This window comes from Vigna radiata, unplaced genomic scaffold, assembly GCF_000741045.1.
Source record: "Vigna radiata var. radiata cultivar VC1973A unplaced genomic scaffold, Vradiata_ver6 scaffold_273, whole genome shotgun sequence".
Taxonomy (NCBI): domain Eukaryota; kingdom Viridiplantae; phylum Streptophyta; class Magnoliopsida; order Fabales; family Fabaceae; genus Vigna; species Vigna radiata.
Genome location: NW_014543808.1, coordinates 38,771 through 64,286, shown reverse-complemented (window position 1 = coordinate 64,286; position 25,516 = coordinate 38,771). Strand labels below are relative to the sequence as shown.

Here is a 25,516-nt window from a genome sequence, read left to right as displayed (position 1 = left end):
TTAGCAAACCCCTATATATATATATATATATATATATATATATATATATATATATATATATATATATATATATATATATATATATATATATATATATATGTGCAGACTTAGAGATTCTGGACTCAAGATCCATTTTGATCAAAGTTGGATATCCCATAAGTCTTTTTGGACCCCAAAATTTGGGCCGGATATACTATTTTTATTTTATGTATGAAAAAGGAGATGAACATAAATTATTTTTTTAATGAAAAACTTGTATAAAGATCGGTTCAAAATGTACATGAAAAGGAAAAATAGATAAACTAGTAGTTTACAATATCAGAGCTCTCATCTTTTAAATTCATGATCTTGTAATCTTGAAAAGTAGGTTTTGAGTTTCCCGATTTACACTTTGTTCACTTCCATGGATGGTATTGTAGACAGTGAAAAGCGAAGACGGAAATGAGTGTATCGTGTTGTTCACTTTCGTCGATTTGCGACGATGAAATTGAGTGGATTTGTGAGATACGTGAATTTTGTATCACTCGCAGATATGAGATGATTTGCAGTGATTGTAAGGAAAATGTCATTTTTGCCCTTAGTACATATGATAATACCAACAGAGAAATTGATGATGTTCGATTCCTGAGCTCGATAATCGATTCCAGGCACGGTTAATATATAATAATCCACATAGTTAATTTGAGACATTGCTTCGTACATCACATGTTACTGTGGCTGGTTGTTGGCTTATGCATTCACGAGTGCAATTTCTTTACTTTGACAGCCCAACTTTCTTACTTTGGCAACCTAGCAATGCAGAGATTCCATTCTCTACACACAAGCCTTCACAGCCAACACAGGAAAGATTCCTGGCAATACAATGTTTGGTTTGAATTTTCAAACAGCTTGAAGAGCGTAAACCATTTATTAAAAGGTTTAATAGCCAATTTTGTCCCCAATTTCGTTGACAAATCTCAATTTAGTCCCTAGTTTTAAAAGTGTTTGAAATGGGTCCTCACTTTCAAAATTTTGAATCAAATTAGTCTCTTTTGTTAAACAGAAACAAATTGTCTTAAGGGTTTAATGATTTAGCATAAGAGATATTATTTTATAGATATATCTATAAAATAATATCTCTTCTGCCAAATCATCAAGCGCTTAACGTTGTTTGTTTTTGTTTGACTGAAGGGACTAATTTGACTCAAAATTTTGAAAGTAAGGACTCCTTTCAATCACTTTTAAAACGAGGGACTAAATTGAAATTTGTCAACGAAACTGAGGACAAAATTGACTATTAAATCTTATTAAAATGAGCCTTGGTTGGTGTATGTTTGGTTTGTGTCTTAAGTGCAAGTTGGTTTGTGTATTATTTGAGTTGTGATCTCATCTCATTTCTCCTTCATTATTCGTGAGCTCTTGTTAGTGCTTGAGAGGTGTCCCTTGTGTGCTGAGTGCATTAAAGACCAGAATTCATTGAAGACCGGAGGTTCATCCGATTCATCAGGTTAGTAAATGTATTTGTCAAGGTATGTTAAATATTTGCAGGTTGGAGGCATGTATGTAGCATTTTCATATAGACCACGAATGGAAACTAGTGTGTGGTGATCTTGGAACATCGCTGCTACCATATTTTGAACATGAAGATGAGTTGAAGATGGGGAAGGAAAACATGAAGCAGGAAGAGGCGTTGAAGATGGAGAAGCAAAGCTTGAAGACGAAGTTGTGTATTCGGTTCCAGAAGTTGAATCCGGTTCCATTGCTCAGAAGACATTGAACGTAAAGGTGTATTCGGTTATGGGGTGTGTGTATTCGGTTACGCGGTTACACTGTAGAGTAGGAAAGTTGCGTGTATTCAATTATGCCACAAATTGTTTTCAGTTCTAGCTTATTGACTCAGTTTGGTGTAGACCTGGATTCGGTTATGGGCTGCCTTATTCGATTCCAGCAAGTTTCATCCTTCTTCCATGCTTCGTCCATGGTTGGTCCATGCTTCGTCCATTCTCTCATCTGCATCTGCAACATGGTTAGTGTTGCGCGTTGTGGGCGTGAAGAACGTTGAGTACATGCAACGGTCCATGGAGCGGTTTATGCAGGAGGCCGACAATTCATCCAACGATAGGAGTGGAAGGTGTTTGTTGTATGTGCGTGACCCCTAACCTTTTGATTGTGTTGCAGGTTTTATGAAGGATAAGTGAGGGCTTGGTTAGCTGGTAAAGGTGTTGAAGACTGTGATGGTCGCTGATGGAGGTGTTGTGAAAGAAAATGACATTGTGAAGGTGGTGGACGTTCATCAGGTGACCATGAAGGTGTTTGTTGATCTTCGAACCTTGTTAACAAGCTGTTATAATGTTGCAGGTTATGACATGCAGTGGAGTTGGAGATTGAGAGGAGTTTGATGCATTCATGGTTTTGGTGAAGTTGTTGTTTTGTTCAGTTTCGTTATTTATTGTGATTGAAGTAGGTGATTGCTTCCATTTCGTTTATTGGTTGCTTATTTTGGCTTGTGCTTTGCGAATTAGAGGTTGTGTGCATTTGGTGATTCATTCTGTGGTGGTGATTAGATTTTGAAACCGAGTTACAAAAAACCAATCAAAAGTGTTCAAAACAAGTGAGCGTTTTATGGGTGCTTGTAAATGAAGAAGTTTATGCTGAGTTGTTTGTGTTTTAGATTTCTATGTGTGTTAATTGGATGTTTACTAAATCAGTACATGTCAATTGCATCTTGAACAGGTTGAATATTTGTTGTGAAAGTATTAAAAATTTACATTTGAAGTGGTCATCTAATTGGTGTATAGAAGCTGGTTGCCACTGTATTGGAGTTGTTTTGGAAAATTTTTAATCAATCTTACTTTAAATCTTAACAAGTCTTGCAAAGGTATGTGTTATAGTTTGTTCTTTTATTTTTATTTTTGAATCAATATATGAATGCATGAATGTAGTATGTAGTACTATTATGAATCTAGTAATAATGTTTATAATTCTTGTTGCTATTTTGATATTTAAAATAGTGTGTATATTTTGTTAAGTAAATATAGATGGAAGAAGAAATAAATTTATCATATTTGGATCGTGAAGATATAAATGATGATGTGGTTGGTGTAGACTTCAATATAGTCGCAACGTTACGTCAACAATTACAAATAACCACTTCACTGGGTGCACTAATAATGTTATGCATTGTTAGACGTGCATTGAGTATCTTGAATATGTATTTGAGTGATTAAAGTAATGTAAGCAATTTCCTACCAAACAAAGGTCGTCGTAGGGAGCAATTAATGTCATACCTTGTGCGTATTAATTGGTGTCGCGACATTATTAGGATGGGTCCACATGCATTTATTAATTTTTGTGAGAAACTAAGAACAATTGGATTAGTTAAGGACGTCATTCGGTCAACAGTGGAGGAACAAGATGCTCAATTTCTTCATATAATTGGCCATAATATTAAGAATTGAAGTGTCACATTTTTCTTTTATCGATATGGGGCGACGGTTAGAAAACACTTTCACCATGTGTTGGATGCTATTTTAAGTTTGGAATCTGAATTTTTAATTCAACCCTCAGGATATGAGGTTCATCCATATGTCTTGAACAACAATCGATTTTACCCGTACTTTAAGGTACCCATTTGAACATATTTGAAGATGTTATTTTATCAAAGGATGATAAAAAAAATTGAGTTTTATGATGACTTGTTAATTGTATGTTTAGGATTGTTTAGGGGCCATAGACGGTACTCATGTTCGTGTAAAGGTTCCAAGATTACATACTCCGAGATTTCGAGGAAGAAAAGATTGGCCAACTCAAAATGTGTTTGTGACGTGTGATTTTGATATAAAATTCACATACATTCTAGCTTGGTGGGAAGGCACTACATCTAATTCAAGAATTTTAAAAAATGCTCTAGATCGAGATAATTCGTTGGTTATCCCCTAAGGTCAGTGTCTATATTGCGATCTTGAAGATTTTATTTATTAGTGACTAAATACCTCTATGTGTACAACATTGTAGGAAAATACTATCTTGGTGATGTTGGATTTATGTTAAAAAGAACAGTTTTGACTTCATATAGAGGCGTCAGATATTACCTTAAAGAATATACATGCAAAGGACCACAAAATCCACGCGAGTTGTTTAATCATCGTCATTCATTGTTGAGAAATGTTATTGAAAGAACTTTCGATGTGTTGAAAAAATGATTCCCTATCATTGCAAGTGGCATTGAACCACATTATGAATTAGAGACTATGACAGACATTATATTAGCTTGTTGTATCTTAAACAACTTCATCCATTGCATGGATAACGACGACTCATTACTTCAAGAAGTTGATAATGAGTTGAATTAAAGGGAAGACCATAATGTTTCATCATCTCAAGTTAGAGAAGAGGATCATAGGATTGGTAGTAGTATCAAGGATTCCATAGCAAATCAAATGTGGCGAGATTATCAAAACTAGTAGTTATTGTTTTTCTTTGTGTTGTATGAAAATGATAAGAACTTAGTTTTATGGTTGTTTAATCTTAACTTCTTACCATTTTGTTTATCAATTAGTTTTAAAATGAACAGAGGTAAGGGAGTCGACGTTGAGTCCTCTGGTCCTACTAGAGAGTTCATAAAGTGGACAAAGGACATGGTCGCACGTCTTCTACACACCATGATTGAGGAATCACAACTCGGTAATAAGATTGACGGAAGTTGGACATCCAAAGCATATAGTAACATAGTTGATAATCTTCATAGCTCTGGGTATGTAGCAATTACGAAAAACAATGTAAAAAATCATCAAAAAGTGTTTAAAGAAAAATGGCATGAGGTACATTACCTTTTTGCTGGATTGAGTGGATTTGCCTGGAACGGCGTAAGTATGAGATTTAAAGCTGAGGACGAAGTCTGGGAGAACCTCATTTAGGTATTTGTTAAATACTCAGATTTGTTGGATTTTTAAAATACATAATATGAACCACATTATTTTTAATGTATGTTGTTTCAGTCGAGGCCAAGTGCGGTAGAGTTAACAGTATCAGACACTACGATTTAATGGTGGAGTTATGGGTCGTAGATCGAGCTACTGGGAATGGTGTTCGGGCCGCTCGTCAAGCACGTCGATAGTGGGTTGGGTCTCGTGTACATGTTGATTTGAATCAGAATATGGAGTACATTCCAAAGGAGCCCATCTATCCAAGGTTTACTGACCCAACTCCACCATCGCCTCCTCCATCTGTGGATGAGTATAGTTCAGAGCAAACTCAATTTGTGCCTTCTGTCCCATTAGGAGGAACTTCATCCTCACAAGGTTCCAAAAGGAAGACACCTATGGTCGATGTTATTGATGCTCAACTTAATAAATTGACGACCAGCCTAGATGGTTTCACAAATGTCATTAGATTTACAAATGTTCATTTTGAAAAGATTTCAAATGCAGTCATGCGTCAAGTCGATGCAATGGAAAATAGAAATGAAATACTATGTTCCCAAACCGAGATCCTACGTTGCACCCCGGAATTCACATACACAGAGGGCACATATGTGAAATGTTGAATGCTATGAATATTACTGATGAAAACTTGCTCAAGCAATATTATGATTTCTTATGTCGAAACCCCACATGTACAAAGAGGTTGATGGGACTTCAACCACACAAGAGGTGGAATAAGTTATGTAAAATGATCTCGGGTGGTGACTGTTAAAATGCCTTAAATGACTAGTTGTATTACTATTATACTATTAGATGTACTACATTTTGTAATTATGACTTATTGGTTTTTAACCATCTTCAATTTTTAAGTTATGGTTATGGCTCATTAACAGTTTGTCTTTGCTTGTTGTTATTATTAATATTGAATAGTTTGTTTTGACTTAACTTGTTATTGTTTTTATTTATGCCTTTGTTGAAGTAATTGTGAAATGGCCTCATCATCAACCAAAAGGCCTAGAAAAAGTCGTAAGGGAAAAGAAACCATAACTAAGCCAGAAGCTGCTACCTATGTCAGACCATCTGTTGCAGAATAATTAGATCAGTGTCATTTCTTCAATCACAACCATTAGATGGAAAACTATGCAGTTGATTTCTACACAAGGAATATTGTTGTTCCAAAAATTATGAATTTTGAATCATTTGTCGGTTTAGGCTTATATTTTCAACATCATCTTCTATTTCAAGGAGTGGTAAAATTTCTGACATTGCAAGGACCCTTCTATCCGGATTTGGTCAAAGTTTTTTATTCAAATCTGAAGATTTCTGGAAATGAATATTTGCTCAGTGAGGTCAACAAGAGAAGAATTAGATTGAAACCTACTGATTGGTTGAATGTTGCTAACATGAAGTATGAGGGTCAAAAATTGTGTTATTCAAATATCCCAGATGACTTTCCCTATGACCAGGAGATGACATTAGCTACTATGGTTAGACCAAAAATGCAGGGTCAATGTGTTAAAATGGTTGGTTGTTTGAATATTAATGATAGACTTCTGCATTATGTTATTGTGCACATGTTGACTCCACGACCTGAAAATTTTGCAAAGTTATTGCAAGAGGATATCTTTATGTTATGGGTGCTTAAAAATAGTATAGCTATTAATTGGCCTCATCACATCATGCAGCATATGCTTAAATGCAAGGCCAGTGACACACCCCTACCATACGGTGTCCTTATCACCCAAATCATTCAATATTGTGGAGTACATGTTGTGTCGATGCCAACACTCATATTGGGACCAGACATCATTTTTCAATTAATTCTTTGAAGAGGTTGAATATTGTTAATGTCAACGGTGTTTGGCAACACGACATCGGTGATGTTGAAGGCGAAGAGCAACCACACCATCATGAGAACCCTATACAACCTCCTCCACATCTTTCAAATCCTAATATGATGACTCAAATGTGGGAGGGGGTACAAGATTTGCAACACAGAATACAGGGTATGGAACGAATGCAAGTGCAGGTTCAGCGTATTGAAGATAACTTGGCAAATCTATCCCTTGACATGAACCGAAAATTTGCTCACCTGAATTAGAATGTTAACTTAATTCTTCACCATTTAGATGATTAAGTTGCTTACTATTTTGTGAATGTATTACATGACTTTTTTGCATAAATTGACTTATGTGTTTGATAACTTACATTACCTATTTTTGAATGTTATTATCTTTGACATCAGTTTTCATACTTTTATTTATTGCCAACTTAATGAACTGCAAATCAAATGGATTCTCGAATCATTGATGAATTGGAAAAAAGAATTACTCAAAGAACAAGATTATGTGCAATTCTTGAACGACAAATATAGGCCATGGAGCGTCAAAATTCGCTATTAACGGCTAGGATTTAATCATCTAATCCAACTTCAGAAGAAATTCATAACTTATTACAGACTATGAACATTCAAGATGATAATTTATTCAGACAGTGTTTTGACTTTCTATCTTCACATCCATCCCATACAAGACATCTAATAGAGATATCATTACAATATTGTTTCAATAGATTGCTTACATACCTCAGTAAAGCAACTTCATCATGAACTATTACAAATATATTTGTATGTTATTATGTTCGCACTTTTTTTATGTCATGTAATATTTTAACATCATTTAATTATTTGTTTCTTCAAAATTAATCAATCTCACTTCCATAACAAATAAATTCATACTACTTGGTAGTAAGTTATATTACAAACAAATACTACATTTAAAAATAAATTCATTTTACTAAGTTATAATTTTTTACTTTTTAAAAATTATTTTTAATAATTATTTTTTATTTTTTACTATTTATAAACATTATTACAATTAAATATAACATTAATAAATAACATTTTATATTACTTTAATAACTATGGACATTTTGATAATCTTTAATTTCTACCAATTAAACAAATTTTTTAAATATGTCACATCAATCAAATTCTACATTAATTCTCACAAACTTTACTTTCAAATTCACTCTCAATTACCTCTAAATCCACTTAAATAAATAACAATAAAATTTACTTTCAAATCTCCTCAAATTCATTCAATCAGTCTATTCCAAATCATCTCGTGTGAACAAAGCCTTACCTTTTATCACTCTTTAAGGCAAGTTATCAACGGAGAACAAGATACTTAAAACTTAAATGGATTTAACTTTTATAGATCACTTTTTTTATTATATTTTTAATACAACACATCATAACATTCATTCTCTCCAATATAACACCTTTCTTTGAATGTTTAAACTGATCCTACTACAACACTTAACTAAAAGTCTTTATTTTATTTTATTTTTTAATTATAAGCAACCAGTGCTTAAAGAACGAACAAGTTAAAACATAATTGCCCAGAGAAGGAGAGCGTCCTCACTTTATAACCCGTGCAAAAGATTTACTTAATTATACACTATTAACCATAGGTAATCATCACTAATTTTATGGGTGAAATTATTGAAACCATAATGAAAATGAACTCATTAGAAAAAAATACTTTTAATATGCAAATTACATTGCAAACTATGTTGACATAACCATGCACATCATATATATTAAATCACATCTCAATTTAAAGACAGATCCACTTTACAGAAAGGAAAAGACTTATATATGATCCTAAAATACTTTGCATTGCAAACTTTTTTTAACACAATACCATTGGAGCAAAATCATCCCCTGATCACCAGAAGAAATTAGAAAAGAGAAGAAAATGATACGTGATTAAAAACTACATCACAAATGAAACAACAGCCAAAACATGGAGCCGTGAAACAATATTTTCCCTTTTTCTCCTAGAGTTCTGAAATTTGAATTATGAATAATTTATACAGCTCTCAATTTAACACATCTTAATAAAATATTAAAATAATAAATCAAATAAGAAGGACTCTTTTATGCATGTCTGTTTCCAGCAGTCCATTGACTTGCTCTAAGCTTTGAGTATACTAAATTTAGTTTTGTACTTTTCCCAACTCTTATTCGTAAAGATGGCAATCATCCAGAAGTAAAGGATGGAAAGGGAAAAAAATTGAGAGAACCAATACATTTTTTTAACTTGTAAAACAAATACATTAAAATGAATAGCAAAGAACCTCATGGATTATGAACAAAATGAATGTAGTGTAAACAATTGGATATAAAGTCATGCTGGAGCAATTTGCCACCATCTTCTGAAGCACTCTTATATATTTTGCATGCAAACTTGTGCACATACTCACAAATATAGAGACAGAGAAACAGAGAATTAATTTGGTGTTTCACCGGCAGGTCCAGGTCGAGTAGCCAGCAAAGGTTGAAGAGCTTTGACTACAATGCTCATGTTTGGTCTGAAATCAGCTTCATATTGCACACAAAGTGCAGCAACAGCAGCCATCTGTAATTAACCAAGTATCATGTTGTTATCCATGAATATTGTTCTTAAATTGATCTTTTATCGTTAAGGACAGCTGTCCTGGTTATGGTTCCTCCATTAAAAATTTGTATATTTTCCTCTGGCATAAGTAATTAATACCTTTAACTCTTACTGAAATGGAGATCATAAACAACATAAAAATACTGTCTTCCAATTGCTCAACTAATTAATACATCCAACAAATTTCCACGTGAACGGGAATGATACAACATTTTAGATTCAAAGTTCGGTCTTCTGCATATTTAGTATTTACTACCTAAACAAAATATAGAATTATAATCCTACCTCTAGTGAGCTGCTTTGCATAGTTTTCCGGTTCATATGCATACAGTTTCAAATAATATATACGCAATAGAATGTTTTCCAGGACATTTAATACAACGTTAGGAAGAAAATGGAAAAATAAAGTAAATTGTGAAGAACGGTATTCGAAATGACAGTAAGCACCTTAGCAACAGCTTTGGGTGGGTATTCTCCTCCTAGTCTTGTATCAACACACTGCCTGACTTTATCCTCACTGAGTTTTGGTGTAGCCTGAAACAAAACATATCCATTGCTTCATCAGTGTCATTAGGCTAGAATTTTAGAATCAACAATAGACAGTGATAAAAAGGCTTAGGTTCTCCTCCTTCTGATTGGAGTGTGTTAGAGGAGGGGTAAAGATAAGATATAGGATGAATTATTACCCAAGTAACCAGACTCTGCTGTCCGCGTGGTAGTGTATGATCTACAGGTTTCCTTCCAGTTAGAAGTTCCAAAAGGACGACCCCAAAACTGTATACATCACTCTTAGCATTCAATTGTCCAGTCATTGCATATCTGCATCCACAAGATTCGACAGATAGTAATTCAGCATTCTGTCTGAGGCCAGGGTAGTGTGCCAGATATAATAAAAGTTTGTTTCTCCAAATTGATACTATGATAAATAGATAAAATTTATAGGAATGGTAATTCTGTTTAGTGAATTTAGTCAACTGTTACAGAAGGGAAATTGCTGAGTTTGTAATCATGTCTTACTCTGGAGCATGATAACCAAAGGTTCCAAGGACACGAGTAGAATGAAGACGTGCAGCCATGTCGGGAGCTTGATTTGATAAATCAAAATCTGCAATTTTAGCAACATCATCATCAAAGATTAGCACATTGCTTGACTTGATGTCCCGGTGGATAATGTGGGGATCAGCCTTCTCGTGCAAGTATTCAAGTCCTCTTGCAGCCCCTACTGCAATCTTTACTCTCTGTGCCCATGACAAAACTGGACCAGGCTGTGCTCCTTTAACACCTTTTCTGCCTGCGTGTACAATGACAATTGTGAGAATATTTATGTATAAAAAGATACAGACTTGCTTAATATGTCGCTCAAGTGCTGAGATTGCCAGTGAAGGCAACAAAAGGAAAAGAAAATAATGTCAAAATCCATAATCTCCTCAGTTCTTCTAATGAAGAGAAAAAAATTCAATTAGCCGTTTATAGATGTCAGTAGTTTAAAATTTGACCAAAGAAAAATTATTTACCATGCAAAATATCATGAAGAGATCCATTAGATGCAAACTCATAAGCAAGAATACGGGAGCTTCCATCAATGCAATATCCAAGCAACTGAACAAAATTTTCGTGCTTCAGCCTTGATACCATTGAAACCTAAAAGATTAAAGATAAGAGGGTTTATGGGAATTGAACAACTTAATGATCAGACAAAAAGGTATTAAACCAAGATCGTCATAGACATACGTACCTGGGCTAAAAATTCCTCATCAGGCTGTTTATTGGCATCCAAGTTCTTGATTGCGGCTGCCTGCCCACTTTTAAGAACACCATAATATACTCTTCCATAGGATCCCTCCCCAATCAGAGCATCTTGACCAAAGTTATCTGTACCTTCTTTCAGTTCATCTGCTGGTATATTAGGAACTTCAATGGGCTGAGCTTTAACCGGCTGAGTACCCTGCTTTGCAGTTTCAGAAGCATGATAATTTCCATCATTCCCTGCATATATTAAATTTATCAAAATAACTTACTCAAATTCAATTTTCACGTAAAATAACATCAAACAAATTAAAACAATGAAGTATTCATAATGAAGCTTTCAATCACATATTACACAATCAATCCAATTGACATGCAATTATCACTCGAAGATGCAAGAATGCTTAGAGTAGCAAACTATACACCCTGATACATTGCTCTAGCATTGTATGAACCAAATTACCTGCTGGATTTTTTACTACATAGGGTCCTCCACTTTCAGCAGACTTCTGGAGTTCATCCTCCTCGCAACAGCTGAAACAACTCATGATTCTTTCTCACTGAAATATTTATTAGCCCATTAAATCACACTATATACCTGACAACTTTTAATTTTTAAAATTGTATTTAAAAAAAGAAAAAAAAAGGCATCGATGAAGAAGTCCATTCCTATAAAATAACACACATCCCGGCGACAATTGCAGTTTTCATCAATTCAAAAGAAAAGAAGGAAGGAGGTAGCGCTATTTGGTGGTTTCTGTCCATTTACAATGATTGGGTACTTTGAAGTATTTCAGCATAGCTTCATTTCATTTGCATGATATGGAAATTTGAATACACGCAATGCTTTCATTCATATCAATTAAAACACGCAATATAACACTGTCTAACTCTTACAATTACCATCAAATAGAAAACCGAGATTATTATATTATAAATTATTTGCACAATTTCACAATCCTTCAACAACAAATGATGTGTAAAAACTTCAGAGACGTGAAATCAGCGTTTTCCTCCAGTCCACTATGATAAACTCAGAGTTTTGGTTAGCAAAGTCTAAATCGATACAGAAGCCAAAAGGAAACGGATCGAAACAGTTTCCGCCAATCAGAGTAAAGTGCAACTAAAGTCCATGCCATCAGTCACAGATCAGTGAAACCGAGAACAAGTTATAACGGCCGAAATCAACGTTTGCGGAAATATTAAAAATAACGTTCATCCACAAAAGAAAAACCAATCGGAAAACTGAAAATAGCACGGAGAAATCATCTCTGCAAAGTGACATTGAATAGTGCGATAGATCGATTATTACCTGAAACGAAATGAGATAACAAAATGGCGGAATTGAGAGTGTAGAGGCGCAGAGAGTGACGGTACAAGGGAAGGATCTCGGTTCCGGGCAAAGAGAGGCGCAGGATAAGCAGGAAGGAGTGCGTAGGATAAAAGAGTGGAAGAAGTTCTTGACTCTCTTTGAATGGGAATTATGGTGGTTGCGTTGGTGTTACAGAGTTACAAGTGTATTATTAGATACAGGTTTTATTTGTTTTTATTGTATATTCTCTAAAATACAACTAATTATAATGATTCACGAAGTATTTAAAAGCCACTAATTCAGCCTCTTTTTCTCTCCTTTTACGTGTTCCGCACCGACCCTGCTGGCCAGACTTGACTTCCGACCTACAAACATTGCACATACACACCACTGCGGTACGCTAAAGTTCGAACAAGTCTTCGCCTCGCCGTGTTTCGGTTTACATTAAGAAAAAAAAAATCGATAACTTTTTAAATTTTCAAAATATCTTTATTACTTACTTTTATATTAAGTTAAAACAACACTAAATAATTTTTTTTTTATCGTGAACAACTTTTTCATAAAATCACGTTGTAAAAAAACTTTCTAAGAACATCATTTTTTATCTTATCTATATATTAAAAAAATCATGGATTATAAAGACCCTTTCAATATCTATACATAAGTTCTTCAATCATTTTCATAGATGAATGAAAAAAAAAACGTTTATTTCGTAAGCTGTTTTCTCTAGTATAAATAGTTATGAGGAATTTCTTTTAATCAGAACGTAAATTAATTAAAACTTATTAAACATATCAAGATTTCATCAGAAAACTAACTAACTATATTTACACATTTACAATGATTATAAAAAAAAAAAAGTAAATATCAATATTTGTCAATCAAGTTGCCAAAACTATTAGTACGTGTATAATTATTTATTACTATTATTATTATCATTTATAGAAATGTCTGTTTGTTCATAAATTTAGAATAATTAGCAGAATAATTATAACAAATTACGCAATTAAAAGACCTCTAAACATAAAATGCATTAAATAATCCTGTAATTCTCATCATTTAGAAAGTAAGTTTGGTACATAATCCTTTTGAAGGTTATGTTATTTTAATCTATCCTTCGGAAACGTAATCATACTTTAGAAAAGTTACATCCACTGATTATTTGTCATACGATAACTGCTAAAGCGTGTTTAACATGTTCAAACTGGCGTTACCAACAATTTATTATTGTTCGTCTTTATATATGTAAACCGAAAAGAGGAGTGCCTTTAACAATTTGGACAGTGCATTTAGTAATTGTATTTTACTTTTGTATTGTCTGATTGATGACTTTGGCTATATTAACAACTACGTTAGCTCAGCCTAATTAACAATTCATATCAGAAAATTAGAAATAGTGTGAATGGTGAACAGTGATTGAGTAAGTCAATGAAGGAAAAAGAAACAAATTATAGGTTTATGTGCCCACTGACGCGCTTTTACTTTTTATGATACTTAAGTCAGCAATTTCCTTTTTCTGGACAGAGTGTCAGACAATTTCCTTCTTTTGGACAAGAACCAATTTCTCCAAACAAATTAATATAATCCAAAATCTTCAAACTTCTTATATAAGTTTTCAATCGAACCTAATTATGATCGAACTTTTGGACCGGTATTTTTTAATTAGATTTTCAATTTAAATACATCAAATTAACGATTAAATATGTTTTTGTCCCTTAACTTTTTGTGGAAATTAAAATTAGTTTTTTTTCAAAATTTTGATCTAATTTAGTCTTTCAATTTTTAGAAATGTATGAATTTAGTCATTTTAACTAAATTTTGTTAGATTTATTTAATGTTTCATGATAACATTTGAGTTGTTTACATTGTTTGATACATTTTTGCTTTAATGTTAATTGAGAAACGCATTTGAAACAACAAATAAAGTTAACAAAATTTGATTAAAAAGACTAAATTCATGTATTTGTAGAGTTAGAGGACTAAATTAGGCCAAAGTTTTGAAGAAGGACTAATTCCAATTTTCACTTAAAATTAAAGAACGAAAAACATATTTAACCCTTAAATTAATTTTAAACATGAAAAAGAAAAAACAAATCTAACTTAAGTTCATTCTTTTGAAAACATTATTTAAAATAGTTTGAGTCCTAAATTGCCAACAAAAAAAAAGTAAACTCTACATATTGTATTAAGCAAACAATATATTAAATATAAAAAAGAAAAGTTGATTTTTCTTAAAATATATACGATGACAACTACTAAGAAAAAACTAAACTCCATTTCCATCCTGGAAAATTTTTGTAAGAGAACATTTAGGTGTAAAATAGTGGTACACAATTTAATTTGAAACGTGAACACAAAGCAATAGGTATATCATTAATGATTTTAAACACAAATACCATTATTCTTTTTGTTATTCCAATATGGGTTGTTTCAACGTCTTATCCACATGACAAATAATTACATTCTCAGTAAAAGGATAGTAACAGGTCGGATTAGCCTTCAATAATTCCTATCCATTTTCCAACTTACAATAAAAAAATTATTTATTACTTGTTGTGCTGATATTTTAATGCAATACTTATGAAAATATGAAAATATTTTAAAAAATATATTCTATAAATTTTTAAATAAAATAATTACAAATATATATATATATATATAATACAATATAAATTAAATTTAACCTATTGAAATATAAATTAATTTTAATTTTAATTTTAATTAAATTTAACTTAATAAAATATATATTTAATTTTAATTTTAAATGTTTCAAATAATAAATACTCAAAAATATACAATATAATAAGTACACTCAACTCATTTATAAATATATATTAAAATACATAATTATTCATTATCTATAAATAATAAATATTTACATATATCAATTATTTATTATAAATTTTACCTTCAAATACTTACTTACATAACTATTCTTGTCATAAAAAATTTATAAAAAAATTGATATTTATTTACCCATAAAATACTAATTTGACTAGACTACTTCAATAAAAATTTAGCATTGCTAATTTTTTTGTCAAAAACATTTAAGAGTGAAAGACGGTAATAGAATTAAGCAAAAATTGTTTATTTTCAAGACAATTATTGTCTTACCCATTTTGTCCCGTTACAATTCTTATTTAGAAGAGCAGTACCAAGTCTTGGTTGCAGCAAGCAATCGTAGTTTTGGTAATTGGGCCATTTATTATCTTTATAATGAGTTACGCTAATTAAAGAAAAAAGAAAAAGTTTGGAATTAGTGTTTGGCCTAACTGAAAATTCCACAATTCTCTAAATTGCCTAAAAGGTTAAGGAATTATAAATGACAAATAAGTTTACCAGATCAATTAACAACTGAAACTAATAATTAATGTGCCAAATTTAAAATAGATTCGCAAAGCCTTTTTATTTTTCAAAGTATGGCTAGATATTGTGTATCAATCATGGTGAAGCAAAGCAATTATTGGGTTAATAATGTAGAAATTGTTCTGCTGGAAGATTTTGGTTTCTTCAACCAAGTTACAGTGATGAAGGAATCGAATCCGTCACCTGTTGTCAGGAAACATTGCAACGTGATCAATATCTCAGGAATCACATACTAAGGTATTGCGGTAGACATGTTGAAGCAATAAATAATGGTGCAGTTCAAGTACTGGTTAAACAAAATGAATAAAACAAAGAGTGTCACCTTGAAGGGATCCAAAACAGATTCATGCATGTTGCGAGATGAATTGGTCACGGATTTAGTATGTTAATTAAAAGAATAAAGCTAAAACGATAGAACACAAACTCCAAATTTTTTTCTCTGACAGCATTACCTTGTCTCATAGTCGGAGCAAATTGGGTTGCTTTGTGTTCTTGGCAGGTTGTAGTTATGATGTGGTGAAGTTTATTTAGAGTAAAAATATACAACTTTTTGTAAGTTAATGGCAGAAGCTATGTGTTTGATTTTGTTTAGTTTTGTTATTCAAACTTGTATTATTGCAAATATGAACAACATAAAAAAGAAAGACTAAAACATTGGAGAATATTTACGCGGTTTTGGTTGGATTTGTGGGCTCGCTTCATCATACATCTGCGTTAAAAAAAGATAATGTTTTTGCCATAATGGAAAAAGTACTACTTTCTTTAATGTGTTCAACCCATTATTTTTCCATTTGCTATTACTCTTGCAACAAATTGAGTGGATCACCGGTTTATTCTTTCAAGTTTGCAATAATTGCTTAAATTAAAATAAAAATATTAATTGAAATAATAAATATAATGTTATTTAAAATTATACATTGTTTATTTTTTATTTATTTATATACACTGAGATATATTATCTAATCTTACGTCCAAATTTAGATTAAAATTTCATTTCTTAATATTTATGTGCATACAGAATATTAATTTAAATATATTACTTAAAAATTTTAAAATATTTTTTTATTAATGTTTATGATGTTATAAGGTTTAATACATATTTTGATCATATTTTTAGTTTTGTTTGAAATTGTCATTGACTTTTTTATGCATTCAAATGGTTCCATTTTTTTATAATTTTTGTTTAATTTAATCCTTTTTTCCAATGACATTTAAATCATCTTCTGAACAATGTCAACATGAACCTTGAGTGAATGATGTGACCATTTTTCTCTAATGTGGTTGCCCATGAGATTGATACACTTAGGGCTTTCTGGTTTGCAATTTGGCTTTCCATGGCAACACGAAAGTAGATTTTTCTATTATGATTTTTTGGTTCACAATTTGGGGCTTGTGTGTGGTTCATGTGAGCATTTCGTGGTTCTAGATCCTTCTATGGTTGATCGTGATAATGATTAACGACGGTTGAGCGAATCTATGGTAGTTGATCGTGATATTAGGAAGAATATGAGATGATGTTACAATCACGCTATTCACTTATGACTTATATAGACATTATGTCGTTAAAGATTTAGAAAGGATAATGATATTTAGACAACATTTTTTTGACAACATTTGAACATTGATTACGTGTCAATCTGTGATTGATCAAAAATTATTCCACAATCAATAATAATAATTATAAACATTATTATGCAGTAATTTTTGACCAATCACAGATTGACACGTAATCAATGTTCAAATGTAAAATGTTGTCTAAATATCATTATCCATTTAGAAATGACTACAAAAATTACAAAAATTGAGATAACTTTTAAAGTCCTAAAAAATCGATGATCACTTCAAATAAAATTCACAAAAGATACCAAATATTAAACCATGTTATAATTATATAATAAAAAATAAATAGGATTATGTTTGAAAACAGTTATAAAATAATTTAATTTGCATTTGAAAAAACATAATTATAATAATTATGCAATAAAATAAAAGTCAAAAAAGTTAGTTAATGCATAAAAAAGGTATACAGAATAAAACAGATAGAAAAAAGTGCGCACTAAACTACAGTTACGAAGTTTAATCTTATTATTAATTGTTATATATACATTTTAATTAATTTACTAATTTTGAAATTTTAATAAATAGTAAAATTAATTTTAAAATAAATATCGGAATCATAAAATAGTCTGTAAATTGTAAATTATTTATTTATTTTGTATTTAGAGTGATTTGTTAATTCCATCTCTAAACTTAACAGAAAAGGTTTAACATTAAATACTTTAACTTGTTATATAAGAATTACAATATCGAAAATCAACAATTCTTTTATCAGCCGAAAAAGTACATCACGGGTTTGCATAAGCTGGGTTTGATTGGGTGAATGCTATCCTATCTCACTCCAATAAAAAAAAAATTGAATTGTGTGAGATTAAATTTTTACATTTTTTTTATTAAGCTCAGAACACACACACATTTCTTTAAATAATAATACTTTTAGTGATAAAAAATAATTAAATAATTAGTTACTATAATAATTATTTTAAATACTAATATATAAATTAAAAATTATTGATATATAAAATAATTTTTATTATGAATAAAAAATTATAATTGGCATTTAAATTATAATTAATTATTATTTAAATATTGTTTTTAATGCTAACTCGATATATCTTTAATATTAAAGTTGAATTATAATAAGTCAGTATGATTAAATTAAAGTGTTGTTAATCTCTTTTTTAACTTCTTGAAAATTCTATTCACATCTCTCTATCTTCAAAGGATTATCTTTTTTTTTTAGTATAGTCAAAGAAACTACTAACATTTAAAAATCATTTACAAATCTCATATAAAATTCATCAAGACCCCTACAACTTTTCACTTCATTGACATTCTTAGAATCCACTCACCTCAACACTACATTACATTGTCAAGGTCTATTGTCACTCCTTTAATAAACACCACATGTCCTGAGAAATGCACATTCCTTTAACACATTTGGACAACTTGACTTATTAGTGTTTCTTCCTCAAGAACCCCAACAATGTCCTCTAGTGCTCTTCATGCTCTTCACAAGTTTTGGAATAGATAAGACTGTTGTCAATAAAGACTACCACAAATTTATCAAAACATGGAAAAATATTTTATTCATATACTCCACGAACATAGCAGAGAAATTTGTCACACCAAAAGGCATCACCATTAACTCATAATGCTCATACCTAGATCTAAACATTTCTTTTTAGATATCCTTAGCTTTCACCAAGATCTAGTGGTACCTCTATCTCAAGTCTATCTTTAAAAACACAATAACATCATGCAATTGGTCCATCAATTTCATCAATCATTGGTAAAGGGTATTTGTTCTTGATAATCAATTTCTTTAGTTGACTATAATCTATACATAGCCTCAAACCATTATCCTTATTCTTTACCAATAAAACTATAGCGGCCTACGAAGATACATTGAGTTTGATCAACTACTTATCTAATAAGTCTTCTACTAGGTTCTTCAACTCAAGCAGCTCGAGGAGAGACATCCAATAAGGATTTACTGACACTAGCTTGCTCTAGACACCTACCTCCCACTTTGGTAGTCGTTCAGACACCTTCTCAAAGAATGCATCTATAAACTCTTCAACCATTGGTATATCTCTTGTTTGCTCATTTTCTTGACCAATCATACACGTTAAAACCATAAAACACTATGTCCCACCCTTCAACTTTTTTCGCACTTAATGAGTCATCACCATCTTACCTTCTTTAGGACCAAGAAATACCACCTCTTTGGTACCACAAATTAATGAGAATGTGATTGACGAACACTTAATTCATCCCCAAGATTATGTCTAACTCCTTCATAGGAAAACATATCAAATTGACTTCGTATGTACGCCCTTTGACTCTATTAAACATGTCATACACACCAAGGTAGTCTTTACTTGACCCAAAGTTGCAATAGGGACCACCAACTCAAACTTCAAACCTATCACAAGCAATTTTGACTCATTTGCACATGCATGTGACACAAAGGAATGTGTTGCTCCAAAATCAAACAAAAACCTTTGCACAACTACCATTTATGTAACGTACATTTTGAACGAGATTACCTATGCTAGCCATTTCAGTTCGCAGTCATAGCAACCACTCTTCCAACAACCTAGGTTCTACCACTCGCTTCCTTCCACGGTTGAACTTTTCTAGCACAATTTTGTCCTTCGTTCAAGGGACACTTCCTTGATATGTCCCCTCATTCGAACACCCATAATGTAAACCTCTACGCCTAAAACACCTTTTTTTGTCCTTGGCACTACTTATGTTCGGAAAGTCTAGCCACCTTCTCTGGATGTTGGAGCTTGGTATAAGGCCTCTCAGCCACCTTCTTCAAATGTTGGACTTTAACATAAGGCTTCTGGGTACCTTACCTATACCAGTAGACGATTCCCTCTTTTGAGAATACACTACCTTACTTGACAGNTCCTAAAGTTTTCCATCATCTTAACATTTTACATTAATAGGTGAACCAACTTTATACTCTTCAAGCCATTCCCTTCTTTAACTCTCTCCCCAAGCCTTCCACAAACTTTATAAACCTACAAGCCTCAAACACTACTTGAGAGGAGAACCTTGTCATATACTCAAACCTTTTTACTTACTCATACAATAACATCTTCGCTTACATTAATCTCATAAACTAAACTTCTTTTGAAAACTTTGTAGTATTTGAAAAATACCCTTCCAAGAACATCATCTTCAATGCTCACCCCAATCTAAGACATGTCCATGTTGATTTCAATATATTCCTCAACTTAAGGATCAAGAACTTATCTTTCACTAGTGCAAAAACAACGTATAATGTTACGCATTCAACGTCCAACCACTGAATAACCAACGTTAAAAATGATCGGTGACATTTTTGTAAATAAATGCAATTATTAAACGTCGTTTATAATTGTAATTTGACGTAAAAGGATATAAAACGTCAAATGCCCCAACGTTAAACGTTAAAAGGTTAGTGAGTTCAATAAAAATTTGAGCGGGAGATTGAAAATTCATTCACTTTATCTTAGCGTGCGAGACCCTTTTCTCTTCTCAAACTTTTCTCGAACGAAGTTTGACGATCATCACATGTAATCTTCTTTCATTTGATACAAATGCTTGTTAATTAACTACTTTATGTATGATTTTCGTTTGTTTTGACCGATTATTTTCATGCTCTTGTCCTTCATAGGCGCATTCTGCTTTCTCTCTCACTGGTGACGACACTTTATTCCGATGAACCCACCTTTTGAAGGTTAGTTTTCGTTTTCGTTTTGAAGAATTTATTTGTTTTTTTTTGTTGAACTTATTTGGTATTGTTGATTAGTTGAACTTGTTTGTTGTTGTTGTTTTTGTTTGATTGAGCTTGCTTGTTGTTGATACTACACTACACGTTCATATAGTTCATGCTTTATAAAATATCAAAAACTGAAATTTGTTGTTTTTCTGCTTTTTAGTTCTCGTAGAATTATAAAAAAGGACCACAATTAATTAAAAAAATAAAATAAAACATTAATCAATGTCGTATATTAACAAAATTCGACGTTAAGTTAAACGTCATATATTGACAAAATTTGACGTTAATTTAACGTCTCCTGTTATGACGTCGTTCGCAAAGTCACCTTTAAAAGCTCAAAATATTCAACGTTATACATGATTTTTTTACTAGTGTTTCCCCGTTAATCGATAGACAATACACAACAACGCCCTATATTTGGGACAAAAATTTACATCAATGACCTTTTCCAACTCCTATAAAGGTAAGCATATCAAGTTGACCTTACATTTATGAACATTTTACATAAACCACAAAAGTAAAACTTGTCTATAACTAGTATTAAGACCAAAAAATCAAACTAAAACTCTTTGTCTAACAAACCCAACTGCACTTTATTTACTACTATTTCTCCCAAATTTTTAGAATTAAGATAGGAAATCATCTTTGATTTAGTCATGAGTGTGAAGCTTTATCACTCCATCAAGATTATTTCTTTCTTAATACTTTTATTTCCATAAACCATATATGAAATTTATACCTAAAAACATCACATGCTGAAGGAACACAACAACCCTACAACCCACTAGTTTTCCTAAGGACGAACAACTCTGATATAAACTGTAACATCCCAATTTAGTACATTTACACTACTAATTGAATTATTACAAAATAGGTGTTAAGCATTAAATGTCTACATAAACATATAATATATATTTACAACCCTCCTTAAAACTCAAGATAAATTTCTTAGTACACTTAAATCTTTTCAATAAATGGAGGATTTATATAACACAAAACCTATATACATATGTAACAACTATACCCTAACCGACCATCACCAATCTCACTACTTCTTCACCTTCTTACCTGCATTATCATCTAGTCACGTATAACGTACGAACATCACAAAAGGATAAACTACAAACAATCACAAAAAACAAGATAAGCTATTTAAAAATGTTTTAAAATCAAACAATTCAAAGTGTTAATATAAATAACCAATTTCACACAATACATTCATACACTCAAATATCTAGATCTACTACAAATTCCTACTTTAGGAAGACTTGTGTGTTGAATTGGATTTAGAGATTTTATATGTGTCATGGATCTATATATATTTTGGCTTTTAATACCAAGGTTCTACTCAATCCTTTTGTATGGTAGGATCAGCTCACTATGACACGCTAAAAGGATTCTCTTTCAAACCAAATCTCATCATAGAAACATTTATTGACTCTCACTACCTAAATATATTTTTGTATGTGAGTTTAAATACTTAGTAGAGTTTTGTTAATTTCCTAATTGAATCTCCATTCAATACACCCCAAGGTAAACTAAGTGAAATACTTTCTCCCTAAAAAATCATTTCACATTCATGACTTCACATTCATATACATTGTATTTCTCATTACATTCCATACTCACATTTATATATAAATCATTTTTCATCTCAATCATTTCATACATTATATCTCTCTTTCAATAATTAACCAAACATTTAAACTCATTTTAAAATAAGTAATACCTTCCCTTTCTCAAAAACCAATAAAAACACCTTATTTACAAACCCGTTTCTCACTAAGCGATAGAAAAGCTTGCCCAATGAGTACGTACTGGAAGGAAAACTTTAAAAATTTGTTCAACAGGTTATTTGCTCATTCCGATAATAAGACCTATGGAGAAACTTTCATAAATTCACTTAGTGAATCTTATCTTGTCCAACAAGTGAAACACCCCTATTTCTTTGACTTTTTCACAAAAACATTAGTGAGTGAGTTCTCCTTTATCTCATTATTCCACCCGCTTCCTTCCACGGTTGAACTTTTCTAGCACCATTTTGTCCTTCATTCAAGGGACACTTCCTTGATATGTCCCCTCATTCGAACACCCATAATGTAAACCTCTACGCCTAAAACACCCTTTTTTTGTCCTTGGCACTACTTATGTTCGGAAAGTCTAGCCACCTTCTCTGGATGTTGGAGCTTGGTATAAGGTCTCTTAGCCACCTTCTTCAAATGTTGGACTTTAGCATAAGGCTTCTGGGTACCTTACCTATACCAGTAGACGATTCCCTCTTTTGAGAATACACTACCTTACTTGACAGNTCCTAAAGTTTTCCATCATCTTAACATTTTACATTAATAGGTGAACCAACTTTATACTCTTCAAGCCATTCCCTTCTTTAACTCTCTCCCCAAGCCTTTCACAAACTTTATAAACCTACAAGCCTCAAACACTGCTTGAGAGGAGAACCTTGTCATATACTCAAACCTTTTTACTTATACAATAACATCTTCGCTTACATTAATCTCCTTTGACTTTTTCACAAGTGAAACACCCCTACTTCTTTGACTTTTTCACAAAAACATTAGCAAGTGAGTTCTCCTTTATCTCATTAATTTCACGAATTATGCTTCTCGCTTAATGAATCTACATAATCCAGAACTTATATCAGATATGTGAAGTTGATTCAAGAAATGTTAAAAGTCTCTAAAAGAACAAAATATGAACTTACTATGTTTAAGATTTCGATTGGATAAGATTGTAGATCTTAACATCAAGAGTTTTATAACGTAATCCGATCTTTAAATATATGAAAAATAAAATCAAAGATCTAAAAAAAAGGTAAAGAAAATGTTTAGAATTTTTTTTTGAAAGATAGTATTTCTTATAAAATTAAACTCGATTAATAGAAAATTTTATTTATAATTTGACTTTTAATAATAAAATAATGGAATATTATTCTTTAAGATCACTACTACTCTTAGTTATTTTTTAAGTCTTTAATTTAACATAATTGATTATACTTATTTATATAAGTAATTAATTATATGATTAATAATTGATTAGTATTTTTAATATTTATTAATTGTTGTATTTTATAAACAAATAATTAAAATAAGTGTTTTAAAATACTAAATAAATTAAATTTTGATATCAAGTTAAATAAAGAAAGAACAAATGTAATATATGATTTATTTATTTTTTTAAATATTTATTGATTTTAATTTTAGAGATTGAGACATCGTATCGAATATTTCTATCATATAATTAATATAATCCTAATCAATCATCATTTGCTATGTTTTTAAATTAGGCGGCTGTCATTAAAGTAATTGGCATATTAGTTCAAGACTCAGTCGTAGTCGAACTAGTATTAATAAAATCATCGCTGTCATGCAAAGGGTAATTAAACTTTTGCATTTTATTCACTTTGCTTCTTTTTTTTCTTTAAATTTAGTTTATTCGGAAAGCAGTTCAAATTTTTGTTCAGTTTAAATTTAAACATGATAATATTTTTAATTTACCTTTATTTCATTCTCCACATTTCTTCTTATTCCTCTCTTCTCTCTTTTCTCTACTTTTCAACCACCTAATTTTTCTTTTTCCTCTCTACAGCCATAATTAAATATAAGGAACACTGACGTGTATATAGCATTTTTAAATGAAAAATGATACGTGAACAACAGATTTTGACAACATTTAAACACTGTACACATGTCTAAATAGTATTGGCCCACACGGAAATTGAATTTAAAATGAAATGTTGACGTGGCAAGCTTCTGATGACGCACATTTTTTAAATTGGATTTCGTTTCATTTGCAAAATTTGAAGGAGAGAGTCCCATCTGAACGAACGAAACGAGAGAGAAGCTTGCGATCGAGCCACCACCGTTGCCTAGTTATCGAGCTAAGCAGCCAGCACCGTCGCCGGAGAGCCACCGTCCATCGGAAGAGGTGTCTTCCCTCCACCCAGCCACCCAGTCTCGATGTAGTGCCGCTCGCGAACGTGCGACCACCGTCGGCTAGTTCTCGTGCTAACGACCCACCACCGTCGCCTGAGAGCCATCGTCAATCGGAAGAGGTGTCTTCCTTCCACCCAGCCACCCAGTCCCGCCGCAGTGCCGCCTCATTACCGGCGTAAAAAGGGTAAACCTTAGACGTTGTTGCTCCGCCGTCGTGTTGTCTCCTCCCAGCCCACCGTTCTGTCGTCGTTCCAAGACAAAATATTGACATTTTCTTCAATCCTCCCAACCACCTAGTACTGTCGGAGTGTCGCCAGAGCTCCGCCGCAGTGCCGCCAGAGTATGTTGATAAAAAGGTATTTTCTTCCCTTTTTTCCTCAGGTAGATGATGAATAATTGTGTCTTGCTTTCTTGCAACACTCCTGCTTGATCTACATTTCAAA

General features: G+C 31.9%; 1 protein-coding gene across 1 annotated transcript; it reads right to left on the bottom strand.

Moving 5' to 3' along the window:
- Positions 1–8,980: 8,980 nt before the first annotated feature.
- LOC106754859 (pto-interacting protein 1) lies at positions 8,981–12,785 on the bottom strand. Its single transcript, XM_014636926.2, has 8 exons — positions 12,423–12,785; positions 11,574–11,670; positions 11,100–11,350; positions 10,879–11,005; positions 10,382–10,655; positions 10,051–10,183; positions 9,812–9,898; positions 8,981–9,325 (listed from the first exon to the last, which is right to left on the bottom strand). Exons 2-8 carry the CDS (start codon positions 11,656–11,658, stop codon positions 9,197–9,199), a joined length of 1,086 nt encoding a protein of 361 aa, XP_014492412.1. The 5' UTR covers positions 11,659–11,670; positions 12,423–12,785; the 3' UTR covers positions 8,981–9,196.
- Between the last annotated feature and the right edge of the window lie 12,731 nt (positions 12,786–25,516).

What these genes read in the sequence shown, in the direction of transcription:
- LOC106754859 (XM_014636926.2), bottom strand. Translation starts at nt 11,658, where the DNA reads ATGAGTTGTTTCAGCTGTTGCGAGGAGGATGAACTCCAGAAGTCTGCT. An exon ending in ATGAGGAATTTTTAGCCCAG is followed by an intron (nt 11,006 to 11,099) that starts GTACGTATGTCT and finishes TTAATCTTTTAG; the next exon opens with GTTTCAATGGTATCAAGGCT. An exon ending in TCTTCATGATATTTTGCATG is followed by an intron (nt 10,656 to 10,878) that starts GTAAATAATTTT and finishes TTGTACACGCAG; the next exon opens with GCAGAAAAGGTGTTAAAGGA.